Below are 23,183 nucleotides of genomic sequence, written 5' to 3'. Positions count from 1 at the left end.
AATACAGTGAAATAAAACTTGCACTTTTGAACTTTAGTCTCATGTTCATCTTTTGATCGGAAAGCCAAATGTCTTCAGTCTCCAACAAGAAAAACAAACAGACCTTGCCGTAACCAAATTTTTGGAAGGAACAGTACATTCGGTCATTAAAAAATTAGATGTTGAAAAAACATTAGGACAATGAAGACTAGAATTGGTTGTCGGACTTTTTTTTCCAAAAGGGCCGGAGCAGTCAGTGGGCAGACACCAAGACGGATGCGGACGAGCGCTCGACTGTTTGCGGGTAGGCGGCTCCAGTCGGCCTGGGGCTTCAGTGCTCACTGCTCAGTACGGAACTGAGCGAGGGGAGCAGCGCGTGGACTAAATTTTACCTGCTTTGCTTCACATCGACCCACGGATAAAGAAGTCACCCGCGCGTGGAGGAGACGATGAGTGGAAACATCTGGGCGCGGCACGCTTCATCCCTGGACGACAAGCGTCCACTCGGTCGAGCCGCTTTTGTATTTCCTCGATGAATATCGTGTGGACATTTTGGATTTTTTTTTTCTCTCTCCTCCTCAGACGTGAAACCAATACTTGTAAATGAGCCATTTTGTTATGCTCAAGTTTTAAGCATTCTTTTTAACGTTAAAGTGTGACTTCAACAACTTTAAGGCGGCTTTGTTGCCGATATGAGCCCTCACGGTCAGTTTCGAGTTGCTCTTTAAGTGGGGAGGGGGGGGGCTAACTGTTAGCCACGTTAGCTCGAAACCATTCGAAGTACCGTCGAGCGATGCTGACTTTTTTAGCCGACTGAATGCTCCCTCCTCGGTGTCAAATTGGACTGTAATCGTATCTGGACATCACGGGTGGACGTAGTGACGCCAGCAAGGCACCAAGGTGGGTGTTTTCCCCCTCTTTGTTATCGCGTCTGTTCGCCGGGGGGGCCCTCCGTACGACATGCTAACGATGCTAACCGTGCTAGCCACGGCGGAGTAAAAGCAGCAGTCAACTCATCTTCTGAGGTTTTCTCATCCACAGATGAGTGAAAATCATTTTAGATAAAAATGTTATCAGTTGATGTTCGATTTGGATATTAATTTAGGATATTTACGAGTTGGATGGCAATAAGTGGAGTTAACAGCTGTTTTGTGTTTTTAGGGAACCGATACTAGACGGGATGGTCAAGTTAGAACGTTACACAGACAAAATGCTTATTACATTTCCAGTTATTTGAGATATTTGTGGAATTTGAATCTTGGTCCGAGCCAGGGCAGCTCATAAACATACCGAGCTGCCGGTGCACTGTTTTCTTCTGGGACCACCTGCGTTAGTTTTGTGCTTCTTCTTTTATTCTTACTATTTTTCTCCTTCTTAGTTATTCTTGTTCTTGTCTAGGTCTTGTTCTTTTTTTTGCTCTAATGCTCCTTTTCTTATTCTTAGTATTTTTGTTGTCCTTAGTTTTTATTCATGTTTGTTATAAGTTTTCTTTCATTCTAATTCTTGTTCTTTTAATTTTCTTTGTTTTTGCTGTTCTTTTGTCTTGTTCTTTTTATATATTTACTTCAATTGCTGTTCTTGTTCCTTTTATTTTTCCCTTTTTGTATTTTTTTTTATTATTCTATTTAACTGTTCTAGTTATTTTTTCGTGCTATTGCTCTAGTTAATGTTTTTGTTCTCCCGGCTGATTATGTTACTCTTGTTGTTTTTATTCTGTTTGTTGCCCTGGTTGTTACTTCTTTTGCTTCTTGTTCATGTTGCAAGTCTCATTTTCCTGTTTCTTTATCTTCTTGCTGTGTTCTTGTTCATTTTCTTCTTCTACTGCGGATTAATTTGCGTTTTCATTTTCTCGCCAGTTCACTAATCAGATTAGCCAGCGGCATTTAATCCATTTAATATTACTTCCATGTTCTCTTCCGATCTGTGACTTCCCTGTTTGGGAATGTGTAGGAAAACTGAGCAGGAACGTGGAAGACCTCCTGCTTCACTGGCAGCCTGCTGCAAGACTTTTGTTTTGTTGTGACAGTGTGAAACCCACCACTCTTAACACCCCCCACCCCACCAATAAGATCAGTCTGGTCACTGGGATCCAGAAACTTGACCCGGTTGAATTAACCCTTGACCAAAGAGGGCGGACACATGTTTGCATCTCTGTCGGAGATAATAAGGCTCCATCCAGCAAAAACAAACCAAAAAAGTAAAAAAGAAAAAAGTTAAATGCAAACTAAACATGAAGAAGATTGAAAAATATCAGCAAATAATACAAACTTTGCCAAAAAAGCCCAAATCATTGAATAATAACTATTGAAATATAAAATCACAAACGACATATATGGCTGATAGCTGCTCTGGTTGACGAGCTTCATCTGGTTGGTTTTGTCCTCGACTCCAGCAAACGCTGTTCTGAGCGATTATTCCTCGGTTGTCCATGCAAACAGAATGATCGGCAGATGATCGCCATTGAATTAATCATCCATCTGTGCCCTTACTGTTCCTGTGACCCAGTTAAGAACATAACATAAAAAAAAATCTCATTCATGCCAAGTTAAGGTTAGGCTTGCTTTCGTTGCATTCACAGACTTCAAATTGACTTACAAGTGAAAGCCACGCGTATACCATTTGGACATGTTTACAGTATTTTTGCGTTCGGTGTCAATCGGCAAAGAGGAAGTGGAGCAGAAGCTGACGAAGTGTTTGCAGCTGATTGGGGCGACGTGATGAATCGATGAGAATATTTCTCGCTCGCCGGCTTCTTTTGTCTGGGCCAACCGAGGCCTTGCACTGTGGTGCCATTGTGTGGCTATCTGCTTGCAACCTCTTGTGTGCCCTCATCAGCTGGTGGGCCGAGACGCTGCGGCCGTGTTTTTGCAGACAAACCCAATTATGTACCTTTCGACCGCTCGTGAGAATCTCGATTTAGTTGGATAAGATCTTTAAATGCATTTTTTTTTTCATTCATATTCGTCACTTTTTGTAAGCTACTCAAACAGCAGCCTGGTGAAAAAGTGCTTAGCACGTCTGCCTTACAGTTCTGACGTTTTGCGGTTCTGGGTTTGACTCTCGGCTCTGGCTACCCTGTGTGGAGTTTGTATTTTCGTCCCGTGCTTTCATTGCTTTTTTTTTTCTCTAGCTTCTCTGACCCCCACTCACATTCCTGAATCATGCATGGTAGCCTCATTGAAGCATCCAAATTAGTGGTCTTCAATCCTGTTCATCAAGGTCCATTCTCCTACGTGTTTTCCATCCCTCGCTGCTGCAACACATCTGATTCAAATGATCAGATAATCAGCACAGTCAGGTGTGTTGCAGCAGGGAGAGATGGAAAACGGGTAGGACAGCAGACCCCGAGGAACAGGATTGAAGACCCCTGAAAATTGTCCCTTGGTGTGAATGTGTGCATGAATACTTGTTTGTATGTGTGATCAAATGGCGACAAGTCCGCGGTGTACCCCGCCTCTTGCCCAAAAGTCAGCTGGGATAGACTCTAGCTCCCCCGTGACCCAAATTAGGATAAGCGTTATGGAACATGGACCTGATGGATATTATTCACGTTGACCTACTGCCTAAAGCACATGGCTAGCTGTGGCATCCGCTAGCCAACGGCTGAGCTGCACAGTGTATGTCTATGTGGGGCTTGAGCGTGAGTCATTTCCAACTCCGCATATGCTGTGAGATGAATCTCAATTTCAGTACATGTGTCGTTACACTTTTCGTTTTTTTCCCGTGTTCTCTTTTGCAGTGTTGTTGCTGCTGGTTCTGTTACCCACTCTCCACCGGCCGCCCAACCGCTTGAGTCCTAAATGACAAGGTACGTCAATATGCACACTGATTTGTGTCAACAACCGACATAAAACAAAAACAATGTTGTCTTCCTGAGTTTTGTACTTGTGGTGTAATCCTAGTATCTGAGTTGCTAACCATCATAATGACCTCAACTCTTCCAACGACAAGCTAATGCTAAAACCTTACTAAAGGTAATAATAATTGCAGCTTCTGTCTCATGATGCAGCTGCAATTTGGTTCTCACGAAAGTCAATGACGGCGTCCGAGGTGACAGGAAGGGCCTCGCCTTGTTGGGCCTGAGGCCACCTGACATGAGCCACCTGCCAAACCAGCTCTCGCTACACCCCGGTATCTGTTACCCCCCCAATTGGTTGCAAATACAACCCGTGGCTAAAATGATGGACTCATCAGTCTCAGAGAGTTCATTCAGTTCATCACGGGAAAGCAGATCACAGACATTACACAAATGACAATAAAATTAAAACTCTTCCCATTTGATACGGTTTGCATCGTAATTGTACAGACTGTTTCCAAGTAAATAGAAATGTTAATTTAAAACTTCAATGATAGGAAACATGTGTTCTGGTATTGTTTTCTTCGGTTCTATTCATTGTCCGCCACCGCCGGCCTCTTTGCTGCGTTAATGCTCACTGCCCAGTCCAAATGAATCCCAGAGGCTCGTACTTAACGAGAGCTCATATTTAATTAACAACTTAACGGCGGTACGATGGCTCTTCTATTTATAACTAGCAGGCCTGCCTGACCCGCTTGGGTCTTTTCTCATGAAGCCTGACTGGTACTTTCTGCAGCCAATCTAATTCTTTTGCCCTGTTTGTGTATAGCTTAGAACGTTGACATGTTTATTGTTATTTTGGAGCTGAGCTCCAAAAGGGGTCTTGCCAATTTGTCGTAAATTTCCTCACAAAAAAAAGCACGTAAATCACTACAGCGTCTTTTGGGGGGACATTTTAGTACTGTCATCCAATGTTAACATCAAGGAAGCGTGCCTTTTAAATAAATCTGAAGCTTACATGAAAATTCTTTTTTTTTTTCTCAGAAAAATAGACCATATTCTTAAGAGGAAAAAAAACACTAAATCACGGTTGCTCATTATTGTCGACTTAAATTTCGTTTTGTGCTCGTCTTGTACTAGTGCTCTTTTGATTCAGGACGTGAGCTGTGTGGCCATGACGCAACATTCTATAGAAACGTGCAGTCCTGCTCATCCTGTCACTGTTGTTTGCTCAAACCAGGTGCAAAGATGAATAGCAGAGAACCTTCATTGAATGCTCTTTAAACTTCTTAACATTTTGTTGGGTTAAGCCTGCGTTGAAAGACACTAAAATTGGCTGTATGGTGTTGCTTCTGTTGCGGGGTCAATGTCAGCCATCATGTAGGCAGGAAGTGGCTTTTCAGGAAGTTCATCAGAATCTTTTTCGGGTTGCAAGTTCAATGTTGTTTTGCTCTGTTGCTGCCATACTTGTGTTTTTCATAAGTACGACTTAACTTCTGAGTTTTAAATTGAAATTAGAGCCATTTCAATTTTAGAAAAAAGCTGCAGAATATAGAACGCGACATTTTTGCATGACAGAATATGAGTAGAACGATACAATCATCTGTAATGTGAACGCGCGTAGGCTTCACGTGTTCTGATCTCCGTGTGTAGATGCCACTCTTGGTCCTCGTCCACAGATCAGTTTACTCACCCTCATTTGGGGCTAATCGTTGCGAAAACAATCAGGCTTTTTGTTTGGCGGAGTCATGCGAGACCGCTGAGTGCTCAAAGGCCAGCTGAGAAGCAGAGTGAAACTGGAACTTCAGATTCCAGTCTTCATGTTTCTATCTTGCGACAGTGTCTGCCATGCTGCTACTTGTTGTAAAGTGAGTTTGTGTACATTTTTTGTTCTTGAGTCAAGGCAAAAAAAAAAAAAATGGTGATGAGGTCACATCTGTCCAAAAAAACGGACATGTTGGTTCACTTGTATGCCAAGTCACCACATTATCAGAAATCAGAAATCCCTTTTGCACAGAGCCAACTACATGTCAGCATCGGCGGGGAGCTTGCGTTATTAATAGCGACGTTGCGCTTGTCTGCTGTATGTGACAATGTGATTAGCGTGGGGGTGGCCCTTGCTTTCCTCAAAGCAGCTTTTCATCCAGATTGTTATGGCTTTCCCGGGATTGCATGCTCCGCCTGCAACACATTTTGACGGAGATTACAGACAGGTACCAGACGGGACATAAATGCTGCCAGACGGCCTGGCGTCCCATGATGCAGCAGGAACAACCGTTTGAGTGGCCCAGCTGACCTAGTCAACAAACAACACCGAAGCGCCCATCTGATGTGTGCTGTCAATCATGTCGGCGGAGTTATTATCCCGCCTGGAAGGTAGAGCCAGCTCTGCAAACACAGTGGCTAGTCATGAACTATTTCAAATGAGAATTGCTGAAATGCTAAAATGCTAACAATGATGTGCCCTGTAGTGAGGTGCTGCCTGCAACCTCCGGGTTAGAGCATTTACACCAGTGGGCTTCTTTCAAATTTAAAACGTATCAAATGCTAACATGCTGCGCTAGTACTTTGGTGAAGTTGAGGCATATCAATTTACCCCAACTGACAATCAAGCGGCATGCCATTGAACCTTTTCGAGCCCACAGCCTGACATTTCCGACTTTTTCTGGAATGCGGCAACAGTTTCTATGGCAATAGCCTTGACCCAGAAGGTCAAGCGGGAATGTCGTTTTCATTCACCACTGCGGAGGGGAAGCCACAGGGCTCGCTGCCAGACCTCGGGGCTCTCCGCCAGGAACGCGGCACTCACATGGCCACCATTCACAATCTTAGCACGTGTGTGTAATAAGTAGACTAAAATGATTCCAAAACTGATCCATCCTTTACGTTCTATTTAAGTATGTTAATACTCCAGGGTTTTATTTAAGTAAGAAAAAAAACATGTCGGTGTAAAGGAGGCTGCGCGAGCCCAAACATCGACAAGGTTTTGTCATGTTTTTGATGCAGGTTAGCGATTGTCAATCCCTTTCTGCCCCCCGGAATTACCCTTGTGCCATTTGTTTCCAAACCTTATGGGCGCATTGAGGTAGTTGCCAAAGCATGTCTGACTTTGAGCCACTTCATTTTGGCTTTGATCTACACTATTTACTTACGACATGTACACAGGCGAGCTGCTGGCAACCTGCTAACATGGTAAACAGTGATTCGGGCAGCAGTTGTCAAGGTTACCGTTGGATTTTCCCAATCTCTGCGTCTAATGGCAAATGGAGGCCTACTATGGTCGTGTTTGTTATAAAGCAAACGCGATTGTAATAAAATCAATAATTTAGACTGAAAATAAATGACATGTTATAAGATGTGATTGCATGGCAAGCATACTGTACAAGAAGAAACTATCACACTATTTTGATGGCAACAGTCCCACACAATTTGCTGAGAGTATTTCAATGTGATCTGTCACAGTAGTGTGTGCGCGTGCGCGCACGTGTATGTGTATGTATGACAACCTTTTAAAGGAAGTTCCTCACCAGTCTCACTGACCTTTGGACGCCCACACACTTTCGGCCAAAAGACAAATGACTGAAATCGGCATTTTATTTTATACAAAGCGACTTGTTGTTGGGGCTCTTATCATTGAAAATATGGTGCCATGCTTGTGTACCAACATTCTCCACACGCTTTAAGAAACAAAGTGTCTCTTGTTGGACTGCATTCCATGTCAACCCTGCGCTACATTTAACTCAATGCCGGAATCCACCGCATCATTTGGCCTTAGTGGTTTCTTTCAGTCCCATACCAATTGTGTACTAACAAGGTCAAAAATGGCCACTTCAAGTCACGCATCAAGTTAAAGGCCGTAATGAAGGCTGTCTGGATCTCTTGTTGTTTTGGCAATAGGACCTCAAATGATGAAAAGCATTACAAAAATATATTTTTTAAAAAATAAGGAAAATTAGTAATATATTTGCATGAAAAGAAAAAAGCAAGGAATACAACAAACGAGAGATTAACGCAAGAAATGTGAGACCATAATGTCTAAAAAAAAAGTTACATAAGAATTTAAAAAATGTCCTACAAAAATATATGGGGAATTGTTTGACAAAAATAGGGAAAGTATAATACTGATTAAAAAAAACCATAAGATTGAAAACAAATAAGAAATTTTGAGCAAAATATTAAATATTAATAATATTAAACTATTTGACAAAGATTTGAAAAAAATTGAATAATGTATATGAAAAAAAATACACATTAGGGAAAAATAAACCGTTATTGTGACAAAATAATAAAAGATATTGGACACACATTGAAATTATTATATGACAAATTTGTCCAAAAAATATATTATACAAAATGTTAAGACAAAAATCAAAATTCTAATTCTTAAATACAAAAATATAAGCCAATACTGCAAAATGATTTGACAAATAAGGAAATCTGACATACAGTAATTGCAACGGGAAAAACAATCTTCATTTTACTCTTAATAATCAATTCCAAAATAATATGAACTAATTTTATGACCTTGTTCCCCCCCTGCAGTGTCTGAGGATGTCGAAGCGCAGCTTCTTTGTTCGTCTCGTGCCATGCCGCTGCTTGCGGGGCGAGGAGGAGGCGGTGACATCACTGGACTACTCCCACTGCAGCCTGGAGACAGTACCCAAGGAGATCTTCAGCTATGAGAAGACGCTGCAGGAGCTCTTTCTCGATGCCAATCAGATTGAAGATCTGCCCAAAGTTAGCCCGATCTACTTTTAGTTTGACTTTACTCTTGAGCTCGCGTCAGTAAATTTGTCTTTGTGCCACTAGCAACTATTCAACTGCCAGCTGCTCCAACGACTGAGCATGCCTGACAATGACGTCACGGTGTTGCCGCCGGGGGTCGCCAACCTTGTCAACCTCAGGGAGCTTGACGTCAGTAAAAACAGTAAGTCCGGAATTTGTCTGTTTGGAGGTCCATGTTGGAGTCCAAAACACACAGATATGTATCTAGAAATGCTGGCCCTTGTCATGTTAGCTCTGTAAAACAAACGGTGTATGGAACAAAGTGGTGCCCTTGGTGGCGTGTTCTCTTTACACATATATACAAATGCCATATAAAGTATGTCCGCAGCGCTCCCCTACTCTCTCCTACTCCATTCTCCCCAACTACTACTCCGATCATCTCGCCTCACCAGTACTGATCTCAGCTGCTTTCCATCTTATCTCGCAAACAGGACACTGTTTTTCCACCATTAACAGCTTACAAGTCCCAGTCCTTCAAGGCGTGCCTCAAGGCTCTTTCCTTAGTCGGCTCCTCTTCAAAAATGCATGTTATTTTTTGTTATGCTCTGTAGTCATTTTAGTTTGCCAAAGCTAACATTTTATAAAAAATAAAGGTCTGCTGTTGCCATTGTATACATATGTACTGTGTGCCGTGGTCATATCAGATGGCTAAAGCTAAAGATGAGGATCTCTGGTGGTGTTTGCAGGCATCCAGGAGTTTCCAGAGAATATCAAGAATTGCAAAGTGCTCACGATCGTGGAGGCCAGCGTCAATCCCATCTCCAAGTGCGTATGGAAAATGCAAACCACAACGGCGTCGGTCTGCTCGTGTGACTCATCTTCTTCTCCAACATGCTTGTTTGTTTTCAGGCTCCCTGATGGCTTCACCCAGCTCATGAGCCTGAGCCAGCTCTACCTGAATGACGCCTTCCTGGAGTTCCTACCAGCCAGTTTCGGCAGGTCTGTAGGCTATCAGCAATCAGCAATGAAGTGACAATTGTAGATCAATACAGACATAGAATTAATCAATCTATTTAAAAGCAGTTGTGAATGAAATAAACAAGAATAATGACGATCCGTACCGGGGTGACTACAATAGGTAGAAACATAGATGCTGAATATGAAAAGCCACAAGAATAATCAGCATCGTTTTGTCTCCAAATGTTTCAATAGATTATTGGTTTCACCTGCATTCAGATTGTTCTGGAGCTTGCCAGTGATCCATTTTTGCGGTTAAACTGGTTCTTCAGTGTCGCCTGTTTGTGGTTCACGCATGAGACACGTTGACATGTTGTGATGACGCACCATTAGACAAAACATACAATGAGTTCCAGTGAGTATTTGTATGATGACAATGATGACATTTGCATTGTTCTGGCTGCAGGCTGACAAAGTTGCAGATTTTGGAGCTGAGAGAAAACCAGCTGAAGATGTTGCCAAAGTAAGAAAGTGGTGAACAATCTCACGCTCCCCCTCCTTTTCTTTCACACACCATTCAATCCCACCGTGTTACGTAAACCCCCCACTTCTCTTTCCTGCCGACTTGCTGCGACAGGTTTTTTTTTTTAACCTTTTTACTGTTACGGCAGGTGAGGGTTGGAGCTACGTCAGAGAACTTTTGAGAAAGTTCCAGGTGCTCATTTGGCGAAACTTGAACACTGTAAAAATGATTCAGCTCACGTTGTCAATTTCTTAGCTTGAAGTAAATGTGCTTGTTCCTTTTAGAATTTCTTTAACTGCAGTAATCTGAGGAGTATAGTCAATTAAATCAGAAAAAAAATCCTTGAAATCAATTCCTCACCAAATGTCAATTGTCAATTGGCAAATGCAGCAGACACATAGCCCCTCGCTATTATACCAAATCGTAGCACGTGTCACCAATCGGAGGCTAATGCTAATCTGGCTTTTGGCTTTGTCGTCATACTGATCTTGCGTACTTATTTTCACTGTTGATAAAGGCAATAAGGGGCCAGTATTATGTCAACTGGCCCGTTTGTGATGTCACAACCTGGCAAAATGCGGAAGGGCTTGCTCAAAGGCACATTTTGGGGAGATAGACCACTAACAAAAGATTTACTTGGTTGTATCATTTGTCACTTGTTGGGTGGGAAACGTGCACCCCTCCTCCCCCCTTGCCTTCCATTTTACAAACCACCCCTGCCTCTTAACGTGACAGACACCAGAGCCGTTAGAAGGCCGGCTGACCTCACAAAGAGAGGCAGCGGCCATCGTGAGGGTTGCCCTGGGCGACACGCAGGCATCTCTGGAGATGTCAGCAAATGTTTCCACAAACAAAGAAAGCCTTTTCAAGGGCTCGCTCTCACACAGCGGGGCCGGTGCTTTTTAGGAGTCACAAGCCGCACCGGTCATTCCGGAAAATTCTGCACGGCTCATTATAAGCACAACGCCGGGTGGTTGACAGCTGCGTCACTGTCCGGTGGCAACCGTGTCTGTTATATTCTTGCAATAAAGAAAATCTTTTACCACAGTATTTCATTAAAAACGCACCACTTCTGTGCTTTGACTTCTTCTTATCGTATTACCCCATGGATCAAGAGTGACAACGTGACAACATAATTGGCACCCTCTATTTAGAGCTGTTCAATTGAACAATTAAATGGCAAAAGTTACATAATTAACCTGTATATACATTTTGCGCCATTTTTGTTTGGTGCCGTGAGATTTATGAATTTTTCAATAAAGGTTGGGAATCACTGCTCTCGTGCCCGAACTCTTTACATTGACACTTTCAAAAGTCACTTTTCGATAATATATCCCCTACATGCTGAGTGTCACACTTTTCACAACGTGGGCTGTCGTGAAGTGGACTTAAAAAGGTTGTTCCCTTTTTGACAAGCTTCAGTTTGCGTGTCTTACATTCTCGTTTTATGAGGAGCCCCTGAGATCTAAACAGAGCCTTTGGTGGGCTTCTGCTTTGCGTCGACGCGAGAGCTAGCCAAAAACAACGCGCGTCGACATGTTTGAAGGACCTAGCTCGCGTTGCTTCTAATATCTGCTTTTTCCCCACTGACACATTTTATGTGGGTGTGTGTGTCCGCAGGAGCATGCAAAAACTCACACAACTGGAAAGGTTGGACCTGGGCAGCAACGAGTTCACTGAAGTGGTGAGCATCCCTGCGACTTTGAGAGGGCTCTTACCAAAGCTGCGCTTGGCACACAATCCCTTTTAACCCCCACGCACGCAGGTTTTAACTTCGTTTCTCACCGTGTCGTCCACAGCCTGAGGTACTGGAGCAGCTGACTGGAATCAAGGAGCTCTGGATGGACGGAAACCGGCTGACGTTCTTGCCAGGGGTACTGACATGAATGTCAAAAAGTGGCATAGCCAACTACCGATCTAAAATAAATATGACCCCATTTCCAGTTGTTTTTGTGCTTTGATGTGAATTTGTTTTCGAGTCTAAATCAGAAATCCCCAACCACTGAGCCGTGGCCTGGTACCAGTCCGCAGGCCACTTTTGACTGTTGGGCCACACGGATGGAAAAAAAAATAAAATAATTGCAGTTGACGCATGTCAAGATAGTAATTGTCTCCGTCACATTACTCTAATATTAAATACACAAGCTAGCGAAATGTCACACAATGCAGCAAGCAGCCCCGACTGCTCAAAAACACTGATTTAGACTCATAAAACATTTTTCATCCTAGATGACATGAACATTCCGAGAATCTAGAATAAGCCAACTTTTATTCTTCTATTCACTTTTTTTCTTATTTTCTTTTTTTTTTTTTTTAAAGTACAGTTTGTTTGTCACTCACCGAAACTCAAGCTGCTTAACTTTGAAATCTGCTTGATCGTTATCAAAGTTCTTTTGCCCGGAATGCAAGCAACACATCTCTTTGTCTGGATCCGCTTCCTTACGCTGGTTTGTCTGTACTTGTCATCAGATGCTGGGCACGCTCAAGCAACTGCTCTACTTGGACGTGTCCAAGAACAACCTGGAGATGGTGGACGAGCAGATCTGCGGCTGCGAGACTTTGCAGGACCTGCTGCTGTCCAACAACGCCCTCACACAACTGCCAGGCTCTATTGGTAACGCTTTGTGCACGCCCCCAAATTCCGCCAATTCCCATTCTTAGTGCATACGAATTTCCCAAGTTGATGCCTCCCAACCCCAGTCGGCTGCCTCTTCAGCATGTCCGTAAATACACGTTCCTCAGTCACCATCATCTGTGGAAATCTTGCTGATGGGGTTGGGGGGTTGCCAACGGAACGGAAAAAGTGACTTTTTAGGCATATTGAGGCCTCAACAAAAGACAATTCATCAAAAGACTTACTGAACAGAGATCCCAAAAGTGAAATAATAAAATAAATAATTTGGTATCAAATGAAACGATTTTAGTTGAAAGTGATTCTTTGTATGTAGTTTAATATCCTGCATTTGGAACATGAACACAACACGATCAGACAAGTGGGGATTTATTTGCATCAGAACGAGAGTATTGATGACAGTGTTCCGTAATCCAATACATGCTGCGATGGAAGTTTCCCGTCGCTAAGCACCCTGATCTGTTGTTGTGTAACTCACTCTTTCTCTGTGGTTGTCAGGCCAGCTGAAGAAACTGACAGCTTTGAAGGTGGATGAGAACCAACTGATGGAGCTTCCCGACTCCATTGGAGGGTGAGGATCATCCTTCGCCTTCTTTATTTTTTTACTTTCATTAAGAGTGCGTCTGGCGCAGATTATAAAACGCCTGATGGTTGATTTTTAATCCCATGTGAGGATTGAAAGTAGCGTTGTTGGTTGTTAGTGTGGACACATGTTGTTGTTGGATTTATAATGAGCCTCCCCCTCCCCGTGTTAGGCTTTTAAAGATGACTCCATATGTTAGCAGTCAGATGAGCAGATTAGTGGCCAGGCTGTGCTGAGAACAGTCAGGACGTGTTTGTCATCTCTGAACCAACCGCTGATGCTGGTAAAATCATGAGTGGACTTCAACTCCATTCCATGATTACCTTTTACTTGACAAAAGCCGTGGTATACGTGCAGCTTTCACACAGCTGACACTGAATCCCGTGTGAAGGTAATTAGATGAAGCCAGCGTCTGGTTTCTGGCAAGTGGAGTGTCGTGTTAAACTTCACGTCCCCCGTTACAGCTTTCTACTATTCCATTTCTCATTGAGGCCGTCCTTCCTCTGATATTACCCTGAAGCCAGGAAATTGGTCCTTCCATGTCTGTTCCTGTCTCACAAAGCAGCAATATGGGGATAAGCAGACTTGGATGACTAGACTTTAAAGACAAAAAGACCTCTTTGACACGTTTGTCACAAAATCTAAACATTTACAACATTTACCACGATTGGGCACTTTGACGCTGTTGGGTGATTAGATGACACCAGCTTCTGGTGTGCTGCTTCTGTTCAGCATTTAATGCTGCTCCCGAAGCCCATAAATGTCCTCCAGTGTGATATTTGCATCCTGCCCGTTAGGCTCACCTCTCTGGACGAGCTGGACTGCAGCTTCAACGAGATCGAGGCCTTGCCGCCGTCCATTGGCCAGTGCGCAGCCATGCGCACCTTCGCCGCCGATCACAACTTCCTCAGCCTGCTTCCCCCAGAGGCGAGTTCGCATCGGTCGACCCATATCTCGTGTTGGAATGTGCACATCTGAACGTGCGTGGCTGTGTTTTTAATGACAGATGGGCAACTGGAAAAATACCACCGTGCTGTTCCTGCACTCCAACAAGCTGGAGTCGCTGCCGGAGGAGATGGGCGACATGCACAAGCTGAAGGTCATCAATCTGAGCAACAACAAGTGAGTGTCGTGCAAAACACGTGGGTGTGTGTTCACACGCCGGCAGCCTCTCCCTTGTAACAGGAGACACTTAATGACAATACCTTCATTAGCCAGCAATCACTGTAATTGGTACTCCCCCCTCCCCCATAAAACTTCCCACATGAATGACCCCTTACAATTATTTAACTGTGTGACATAGCGTTTTTGTTCCTCTGCAGGTTAAAGAACCTCCCCTACAGTTTCACTAAGCTCAGCCAAATGACAGCCATGTGGCTGTCTGAAAATCAGGTAAAGGCCCAGAATATCACCATGTATGATTGCTGTTAGCTTTTGTTCATTAAAGACTTCTTTAGTTAATTCTTTTTGAGACTCATTCAGAGTGTGATCTCTTTTCTTGGTCATTCTCTCGCAGTCCAAACCACTGATCCCGCTGCAAAAGGAAGAGGACCACGAGACCCAAAAAACCGTATTGACCAACTACATGTTCCCACAGCAGACCAGAACCGAGGACTGTGAGTGCAAAGCCTTACTTTGACCTGAATGCGTGATTAATTCATGCGACCTGACACACAAGTGACGTCTATTGGCGTCATCTTACGCAAGCTGACCTCCGCTCGGTAGTCATGGTCACCCACTTGACCTAATAAAATGACCATCCAAGTGAAGAAGTCAGCAGAAAGTCAGACTTTTTTTTTTTTTTAATATTGATCATTGTTGTAAGAGATCCCTCACTCTCCACCGCTTGTGTTCCAGACATTCCCAACTCCGACTCGGAGAGCTTCAATCCGACCCTGTGGGAGGAACAGCGCAAGCAACGAGCTCAGGTGGCCTTCGAGTGCGACGATGACAAGGACGAAAGGGAAACGCCCCCGAGGGTACAACACGTCCTTCCCAAGACCCCCGTCGTCGTCGTCCCATCTCGTAAAAGTTTAGAAAGAACGCGTCTCCTTTTTTCCAGGAGGGGAATCTGAAGCGTTATCCCACGCCGTATCCCGACGAGCTGAAGAACATGGTGAAGACGGCCCAGTCAGTGGCGCACCGGCTCAAAGAGGATGAGTCAAGCGAAGAGTCGGGTAGAGACCCCAAGACGCCCGTGGAGAGGAACCACATTGGTGTGCAGGACGTGGGAGTCAAGGTCTTTGAATTGCAGCTTTTTTTTCACACTCGTGAAAGTTTGTATTTTCTCAGTGGATGGAAGTAAACAAGTAGAAATACTTCATGACTATACATTAGTAGCTTTTGTAGTAGCTGTTGTTAGTTATACACATTTCACGGCTTGTAATTTGCAGTTCCATTTTCCAGCAGTTTACTGGAAACTGTTTTGATTACTTAAAAGCCTAAATCGGCTCAATTATATGTATACATGCTTTTAAAAAGTCACTTTTTCATAATATGGCAACATCAATAATATTGTATAATGTTATCATCATTCACATTTTTTTTGTGCAGGTGATAGAAGCTCCCCGCCCTAATGGAATGGTGTCAGACTTTGAGCCCAAAGCTTGCAACGCCACCTTCACCATCCCCAACATTCCAGAAGCAGTATCTCGGGACACAGAGTCTGAGTCCTTCAGCTCCCAACAGGCCCCGCTCAAATCATCCGAGAGCTCCACCATAAACCATGAGGACACGCTGGAGGTAAGGACGCCACGTTAAACGTACTTGTCCAAAATGTTTCCATTCAGAACCACTTAAAAAAAATTGAGGGAAGGTGGGGACCCTCTTCAACTTGTGTTTATGACACAGAACTCTAAATGCTGGCCATGTTTGATTTTCATTTTGAATTAAAAAATCTGCAGCAGGATGCGAATGCCAGCCCTCGACCCCCATCTCAGGAGGGACTTTAGACACCCCAGTCCGAAATTTTTTGAGCTGAACGCTATTCTCCTCTGTCAAGGACTCTGAGGAACTTTTTGACGAAGAGGAGGAGATGAAGATTGCAGAGATGAGGCCGCCTCTCATCGAAATCTCCATTAACCAGCCCAAAGTGGTGACGCTGAGTAAAGACAAAAAAGGTAACTTTTGTGTACAGACACTGTATCTAGAGCAGAGATTCTCAAACTTTATGGGTCCAGAGCACCCCCTGGAGGAATATATTTCCTTATAGCGGTGTAGTTAAGGTAGGTAAGTAGAGTAATTGGTTTAGTTAATCTTTTTTTTTAAGTTCATCCCACAATGAAATACATAGACTCATTATTACAATTTTTTAAGTAAGTTTAAATCTACATGTCATGATGGTTTTGCTTTGAGTGTTTTTTTTTTTTTTTAGGTGGTTCTTGATGCAAAACGTTTAGAAATAGAAACAATGGTTTGGTATTTTTATTGATTTATTGCAAATTATTTTGAGCATCCCAGAGTTATAGCTTGCCAATCCTCGTGGGTCCGGTGACCCAATTTGGTGAAGCTCTGATCAAGTTAAAGAAAAGGCAGGATGACTAACGGCGTGTTGTTTTGAACATGCAGACGACAGCAAGGATGCTGACTCGTTGCTTGACGACACGGTGGCCAACAGCAACCAGAATAACAGCAATTGCTCGTCGCCATCACGCATGTCGGACTCTGTGTCTCTGACCACCGACAGCAGTCAAGACAACTCGTTGTGCACCCCTGAGAGGGAAGCCAAGATGCCGTTCCTCCCCAAGAGCAGGTCTGCAACACGCAGAGTGTTCTTTTGACATCCCCGCAAAGTCCCGCTTCTGATTTCTGGCGCTGTCTTTGTTCCAGGCACGAAGATGAGAACATGAACCCCTCCAAAGACGTCGGCGAGCGACTGCACAACGGCAATGGCTCGGAAACATCCCTCCAGGCGCTCCTTAGGAACCAGCGAGCTGCCACTGAGCCGGGGGGTGACTACGACCTGTCTATGGAAGCCCGACTGGCCTTCATTGAGAAGGGACTCAACAATGGTCTGAGAGATGGTTACACCAAGTGGGACCAGATCAATATGAACGTTTCGCACCTGCCGACAGACAACATGATAGAGTCTCATAATGGTTTAGTGGGACGGGAGGAAGTGGACAGCAAGCGGGGTTTTGACAACCACCATTTCCAGAATGGAAACCAGCAGGTTAGCGACGGATCCTCGGTCGGCGGCGAGATGTCTCGCAGCACCGAAGAACTGTCCCCTGAGAGGAGGTGCCTCCCCCCGCAGGTGAGCAAGTCACAGAGCATCAGCAACATCGAAGCGGGCGGCATGAAAATGTACTCGTTTGATGGCGACGGCGTGCCAGAGAGCAGGATGGTGGACGGCGGCGGCCCCACTTCAGCGTCCACGGCTCAGGGCCAGAGTATAGTCAGGAGCAAGTCGGCCTCCTTACTAGACGATCAGAACCTCCAAGTGTACCCAAGCTCTGACTTGCTATCTTCTTCCAAACCTCCCACCAGCAACAGCAGGTACCCCGTGACCCCCGGTGGGGCCACAGGCGCTTCCCCGCCTCAGTACAATGTCCAGTACTCGAGCAAAGACGGCATGTGGGCCCAGAGAACCCCCATGCCCCCTGAACACCAAGGCTACCTCCCCCCTGCGGCTCATTCGCTCGCCAACACCAACTACTCTAATCGCAATCAGGCACCGCCATATCCGCTGCAGCCTCCTCAAAGGGGCTCTTCTGTGGGATCCAAACCTCCAGGGGACATGTGGGCCATGGAGAGGCTCCACTCTACCAGCAACCAGTCCAGTGGAGGCCCTCTACAACGGCAGAGCAGCACCACCTCCACTACTTCCGTTGGCGAGTCTCGCCGCATGCAGCTGCCAGAGGGCGACTACCTGACCTACCGGGACATTCACACCCTCGCCAGGGGCCCGCTGGCCATGAGCCATGCAGCGCAGCGGCCCATCTCCACCCGCACATACAGCATCGACATTGCCGCTCCGGCCAGGCCGCCCAACGCCCGGCCGCAGCCCCACGAGCTCCCGGAGAGGACCATGTCGGTCAGCGACTTCCACTACCCTCACGGTAGCCCCAGTAAGAGACCTAATGTGAGGGTCAAGTCGGAGCACTCGCTCCTGGACGGGCCCGGGCTTGTGTCCGGTGCGCCGGGAAGGGTGCCGGCTGACTGGAGAGACCAAGTGATGCGGCACATCGAGGCTAAGAAGATGGAAAAGGTAAACAAATAAATAAGGAATTTAGGGCAGTAAGAACTAGACACACACATGACACTCTAGCCATGTGATTACAACCTTTATTTAGCCACAGCACATCATTTATAATCAAAAAGCGTCATGGCATACCACCAAACAAAAATATCACAAGGTATGTTTTTTCAAACTCGCTTGTGTTTTTTGTGCTCTTATGTGCTCTTTCTCTAATGGTGTAAGATGCTACCAGTTTTTCCCCATCATACAAAGATCTCAACTGAGAGATCTTAGTACATTTGAGAAAAACGTTTTCATACACTTACAGCAAAGACTCAGTGACTTCCACTAACAGCCCAGGTTAAACTTGGCTCCTCCTCGACAAACATCTTACAACAGTCAAAATGTGTCACTTTAACATTGAGCAGTGCCTTGAGATGCAAGTTTGTGTACAGGTTTCGCAAAAAGTGTGACCCAGTAAGATGCTGAACATTTATTGAGGAAAGATTCCTTTCTTTAGCCAAGCATGAAGCGTTTGTTCTTTGTTGCATGTTTTTGTGCGTGTCATGGGTGCGTTGCATGGCCGCCGCTGACATCGTGGACTGGCGCCACCGTTCAGAACGCGCTGTCCCGCTCCTTTAATTCTTATAACGCGCCGCTCGGCTGCTCTCCGCACCGCAACTGCTACTACGGCAGCTGTAGGGACGTGTTCAGGCCCTACGTCGCCTTCAGTGTGAGTACCGTCCGGCACCGCCATACCGCAGGTCTTTCCCGTGTCTCCTCTCCCGCTTTACTCCGCAAGCATCTGACACTTGTACGCATACAAGTGAGAGTATGTTTGAGTTTGTCACCAGCACATGCCTCTGGAGCACTCCACGCACTCCCCACCATTAATTAAACTTGTGCAACGTAGAAGGTGTTTTAAGTCAGACTTAAGTCGCTGACATTAGGACTAAAACTTGATTTACCTAAGCAAGGGCGACTTTTTCACGTTAAAAGGTTAAAACTTGAGACTTAGTCCCACATCTGGTATAGATCTGATAGAACAGTAGTCAATGGCAAAACAACTGTAGGCCCCAAGAAACCCTCGTTCATGTGCAAATTCATATTCATTATACATATGTCATCATCGTCTCACCATCTTGTGACTTCATCATGATTGTCTTTTAAACTCCTCTGCTGCTTGCTTGGTCGTCCACTTGTCCCTTTGTGTTTTGGCCTGAGAAGTGACTTTGAGTGCATGAAGGTAAGTGGCCACTAGAATCAGTAGTGGAGATGTTTATATACAGCGATAGTATTGTGATAATGTAGCTGCATTTCCACCTAAAATTCCGGTTCTTGGTCCCTGGTAGTTCCCGAAGCTTAAAGATTCTTATGGAATAGGTTCAGCACTGCAAATGTAGTCCTAAAGAAGGTTCCTGGATTGGCGTCCTGCAAACCAAAGGTTCCCAACCCCATTGGAGTTCCTTAACACCAAATTTTCATCGGGGAATTCCCAAAGCCCCAAAAATTACCAAAGAGTTTCTGTAACCGATAGGTTCATTGGGGGTTCCTGGATTTGAAAGGTTCCTGCACCCCATGACTTCTTTTGAAGTTCTATAGGTCCAGTACGGTTCCCTGAACCCAAAAGATTCTAGGCACCAAAGGTTTCTGGACATCAATGGTTCCTGGACCACGTGTCAAAAAGTACTTATTTTACAGCAGGATCTTTTGGCTCTGATAAACGATTTCCAAACCATATGTAGATAAGGTTTAGTCAATCCAAACACATTGTGGCACTTTGTAAGTTCTCCAAAGATTCCTGAGGTAGAAATGCACTTACATGTAGTGTCCTGCTCAGCTTGTAGATACAATTCAGATGCTCAGCTAGTTGACAGAAGACCGACGCTCCCCTGAAAATACTTCTCACTAATCACGTTGTCTCCTGTCATTGTGTTCATTCATGAGTTGTGTGAATAATCAACTCTGTCTCTTGCAGGACGACGTGTTTGGTCCACCGGGGCAGCAGAGCTACACAATGGACTCCCGCAGAAAAGTAGGTGGACCTCCACCTACCTATCGTGCCCACGTCCTTCCTTTATTTCATTCTCGGTGTGTCCATGGCAACAAGCTTTGACTTTGACAAATGTTTGGGTGTGCCAGGTGCCTCTGATGAACGGTCAGGTGGTTCCGTCGGCTCGTCCTCACGTGAGTCAGACGTCCATGGCCCGCCACCCCTCCAGAGAGCAGCTCATCGATTACTTGATGCTCAAAGTCTCCCAGCAGGCCCCGGGACCCCCGCGGCCGCCACACGAGGTCAGCTCGGACACTCCCGTCGGCCACCTGTTTAATCAACATCAGGCGATATTATTCAGAATAAAAAGTTAACATTTGCATTGTATTTCAGATCCATGTGAAGGTGGAGAAAAATCCAGAACTTGGCTTCAGTATATCTGGAGGGGTGGGAGGTCGTGGAAACCCTTTTCGTCCGGATGACAATGTAAAGTTTTCATGTTATTCTTTTAAGTTGTAGTTAAAGCTTACTTTTCAAGGAAGTTTTATTGTCAAACCAACACACATTTCCACGTATGGCACAAAATACCATACCCAAGGTCCCAGGATAGCCCAGAACAATGAAAATGAGTAACATTGGTCTGATCCAACCTTTCAGGGGATCTTTGTGACGAGGGTCCAGCCCGAGGGTCCAGCATCCAAGATTCTTCAGCCTGGTGATAAAATTATCCAAGTATGTCACCATCCCAGTATGTAAAGTATATAGATGTAAAGTTGTGTGTCTATGTGCTCGTGTGTCTACGTCTTTGTTATTTAAAGACTGGAAGTGGGATGTTATGGGTTTTGCCCATGCGTCGACGACACGTTATGAAATAAGTTATCCGTCTGTTGTCTTTGATGTTTATTATTTTTTTTATACTAGCGGAAGCTCAACCGAAATTAATTGTTGAAATGAATGGAAGGTTGAATGGTTTGAATTGGTTGAGAAATCTGTGTGTTTCATTGTGAAAATTTTGCGAATATGAAGTGTTCCAAAAATGTTGATAAATATGGAAAGAAGAGGGAATTATGTCAAATATCTCATATTTTGAGAATTTTCATTTGAAATTTCAAGAATGGGAATTGTTCCCAAGATGTCCTGCATGAGCTGAACATTTTGAAGTGGGGTTTGAATCAATCAACAAGTGTAGGAGTTGGTTGTAAATCGCTCAATCTGGGGATTTTACTGTGAAATTATGGGAAATGAGATTAGTTTTCTAGATGATTGTAAAGTAGTTGTTTCAATGTCCTAAATTTGGTAAATGTGTAGTAGTAGTTTTGAATTGAAATAGGAGAGGGACAAAATCTGGTGTTGGACCAAAAACTGTTTTTGGTGTAGAATGATACCTTGATAGCATTTACAGATCGGGCTGATTGTTTTGTTGTTGCTTTTTGTGTTGCCAGGCGAACGGCTACAGCTTTGTGAACATCGACCATGGGAACGCCGTGTCCCTCCTCAAGACCTTCCCCAGCACTGTGGATCTGACAATCGTGAGAGACGTGCAAGCGTAATCGGCGACCGGGAATGGGGTAGAAGCGGGAGAGTTATTTTTCTACACAAGCATGTGGGGGAAACGCCACTTTGAATGTAAGCGTGTTGACGCCGTGGTCAAACGGGCTGTCACTGTGGTTTCTATTTTGGTTTTGTTTTTTTCTAAGAAAAAAAAATAACAGCTGAAGACTTGAGCTCCCCTTCTGTCCGTGACCACTAGGGAGCAGGATGAGCCCTATATATATATATATATATATATATATATATATTATTTTTTTTTTTTTTGCATAATGAAGCAGCAATGGAGCAGTAAGACACGTGCTTGGAGAGTGGACGTGAAAGTGAGACGCTTGGCCTAACTCTGCTTTTTATTTCATGTGACCAAAACAAGCATGGTAGGGGGAGTGTTGCGGTAAGAGCGGGTCCATATTTCATCTTTGTCTTGCCTTTACTTTAAAGTTTCTTCACACATTCATTTGGGAGAGCGCCACTCTTTTGCCTTTTTGTGCCCATTCCTGTTGAGTTGACTTGTGTGGGGAGAGAAGCAAGTGCCATAAGAAGACCTTGAACTGTTTCAACAAGCAATATTCACACTTTACAGCAATAAAGCCTTTTTTTTTTCACATTTGATGATTTTTTTTTAAACCCTTTTAGTAACACCACCGATGATTTTACATGATTTTATATATGGACAAGAGAGTTTTGTAACGAAATAGCACATGAAATCTATATATTATATGTATACAATAGTGTGGAGAAGAAGTCTCTGCGTTTTGTGTAAATGTGTCACTTTTATCAAGTAGATGGTTGTTAACATGATTTGTAGTTGACGAGCCGGCAAATGATGCAACGAGGAGCATGTTTCACATCTTGTGTTTGTTTGAAATTGTGACGTTTATATTCATGTCAAAATGTTGTCTTTTTGTAGACAATCTTGGGAAATTATTGGTCGTCGTCCTTGTGGATCTGTTTGGGATGCTCACGTCTTATTTATTGTTTAGCAGGGCCATTTCTGTTTTTTTTTATTTTTTTTTTTTAGACGTTACTAATCAAAAAGTGTAAATATATTCGCGCACAGAAATTTCTTTTTTTTTTTTCAATTGTACAACCAGCAATAAGTTCCAATGCAGAGAGAGGGCACCTGTGTTCACATGTAGCTAGTGTATTTCTAATGACCACAGACGTGCATCCACGTGACATTCCAGATTTTGTACATAATGAATCTTATCTGGCCTAACTCCTGTGGAAAATAAACAAATGCTCTTTCACACTGTGCATAATTGGGT

General features: G+C 44.2%; 1 protein-coding gene across 2 annotated transcripts; it reads left to right on the top strand.

Annotated features, from left to right (window-relative positions):
• The first annotated feature begins 231 nt into the window (after positions 1–231).
• erbin (erbb2 interacting protein) lies at positions 232–23,165 on the top strand. Of its 2 annotated transcripts, XM_088280574.1 has the most exons (27): positions 232–879; positions 3,719–3,787; positions 8,318–8,512; positions 8,585–8,702; positions 9,247–9,325; positions 9,410–9,499; positions 9,924–9,980; positions 11,601–11,664; positions 11,780–11,854; positions 12,450–12,594; positions 13,111–13,183; positions 13,993–14,122; positions 14,202–14,317; positions 14,518–14,587; positions 14,712–14,811; positions 15,053–15,174; positions 15,258–15,434; positions 15,749–15,937; positions 16,197–16,314; positions 16,763–16,946; positions 17,024–18,404; positions 18,994–19,107; positions 20,353–20,409; positions 20,517–20,669; positions 20,761–20,853; positions 21,025–21,099; positions 21,810–23,165. In XM_088280574.1, the coding sequence occupies exons 3-27, from the start codon at positions 8,327–8,329 to the stop codon at positions 21,915–21,917; spliced, it is 4,074 nt and encodes a 1,357-aa protein (XP_088136700.1). In that variant the 5' UTR covers positions 232–879; positions 3,719–3,787; positions 8,318–8,326; the 3' UTR covers positions 21,918–23,165. The 2 variants fall into 2 exon arrangements, with proteins under 2 accessions (XP_088136700.1, XP_088136701.1); XM_088280575.1 differs by lacking the exon at positions 18,994–19,107.
• The last annotated feature ends 18 nt before the right edge of the window (positions 23,166–23,183 follow it).

This window comes from Idiotropiscis lumnitzeri, chromosome 18 (genome assembly GCF_059441095.1).
Source record: "Idiotropiscis lumnitzeri isolate Australia: NSW breed Sydney's pygmy pipehorse chromosome 18, RoL_Ilum_1.0, whole genome shotgun sequence".
NCBI classification, from domain to species: domain Eukaryota; kingdom Metazoa; phylum Chordata; class Actinopteri; order Syngnathiformes; family Syngnathidae; genus Idiotropiscis; species Idiotropiscis lumnitzeri.
The sequence above is the reverse complement of the archived record's forward strand: the minus strand, read 5'-3'. Positions and strand labels throughout refer to the sequence as shown.

Bases quoted from the DNA above. Each gene is read 5' to 3' on its own strand.
- erbin (XM_088280574.1), top strand. From the start codon at position 8,327: ATGTCGAAGCGCAGCTTCTTTGTTCGTCTCGTGCCATGCCGCTGCTTG. The intron at 15,435-15,748 runs GTCTTTGAATTG...TTTTTTGTGCAG, and splicing joins TGCAGGACGTGGGAGTCAAG to GTGATAGAAGCTCCCCGCCC. The intron at 19,108-20,352 runs GTGAGTACCGTC...TGTCTCTTGCAG, and splicing joins GGCCCTACGTCGCCTTCAGT to GACGACGTGTTTGGTCCACC.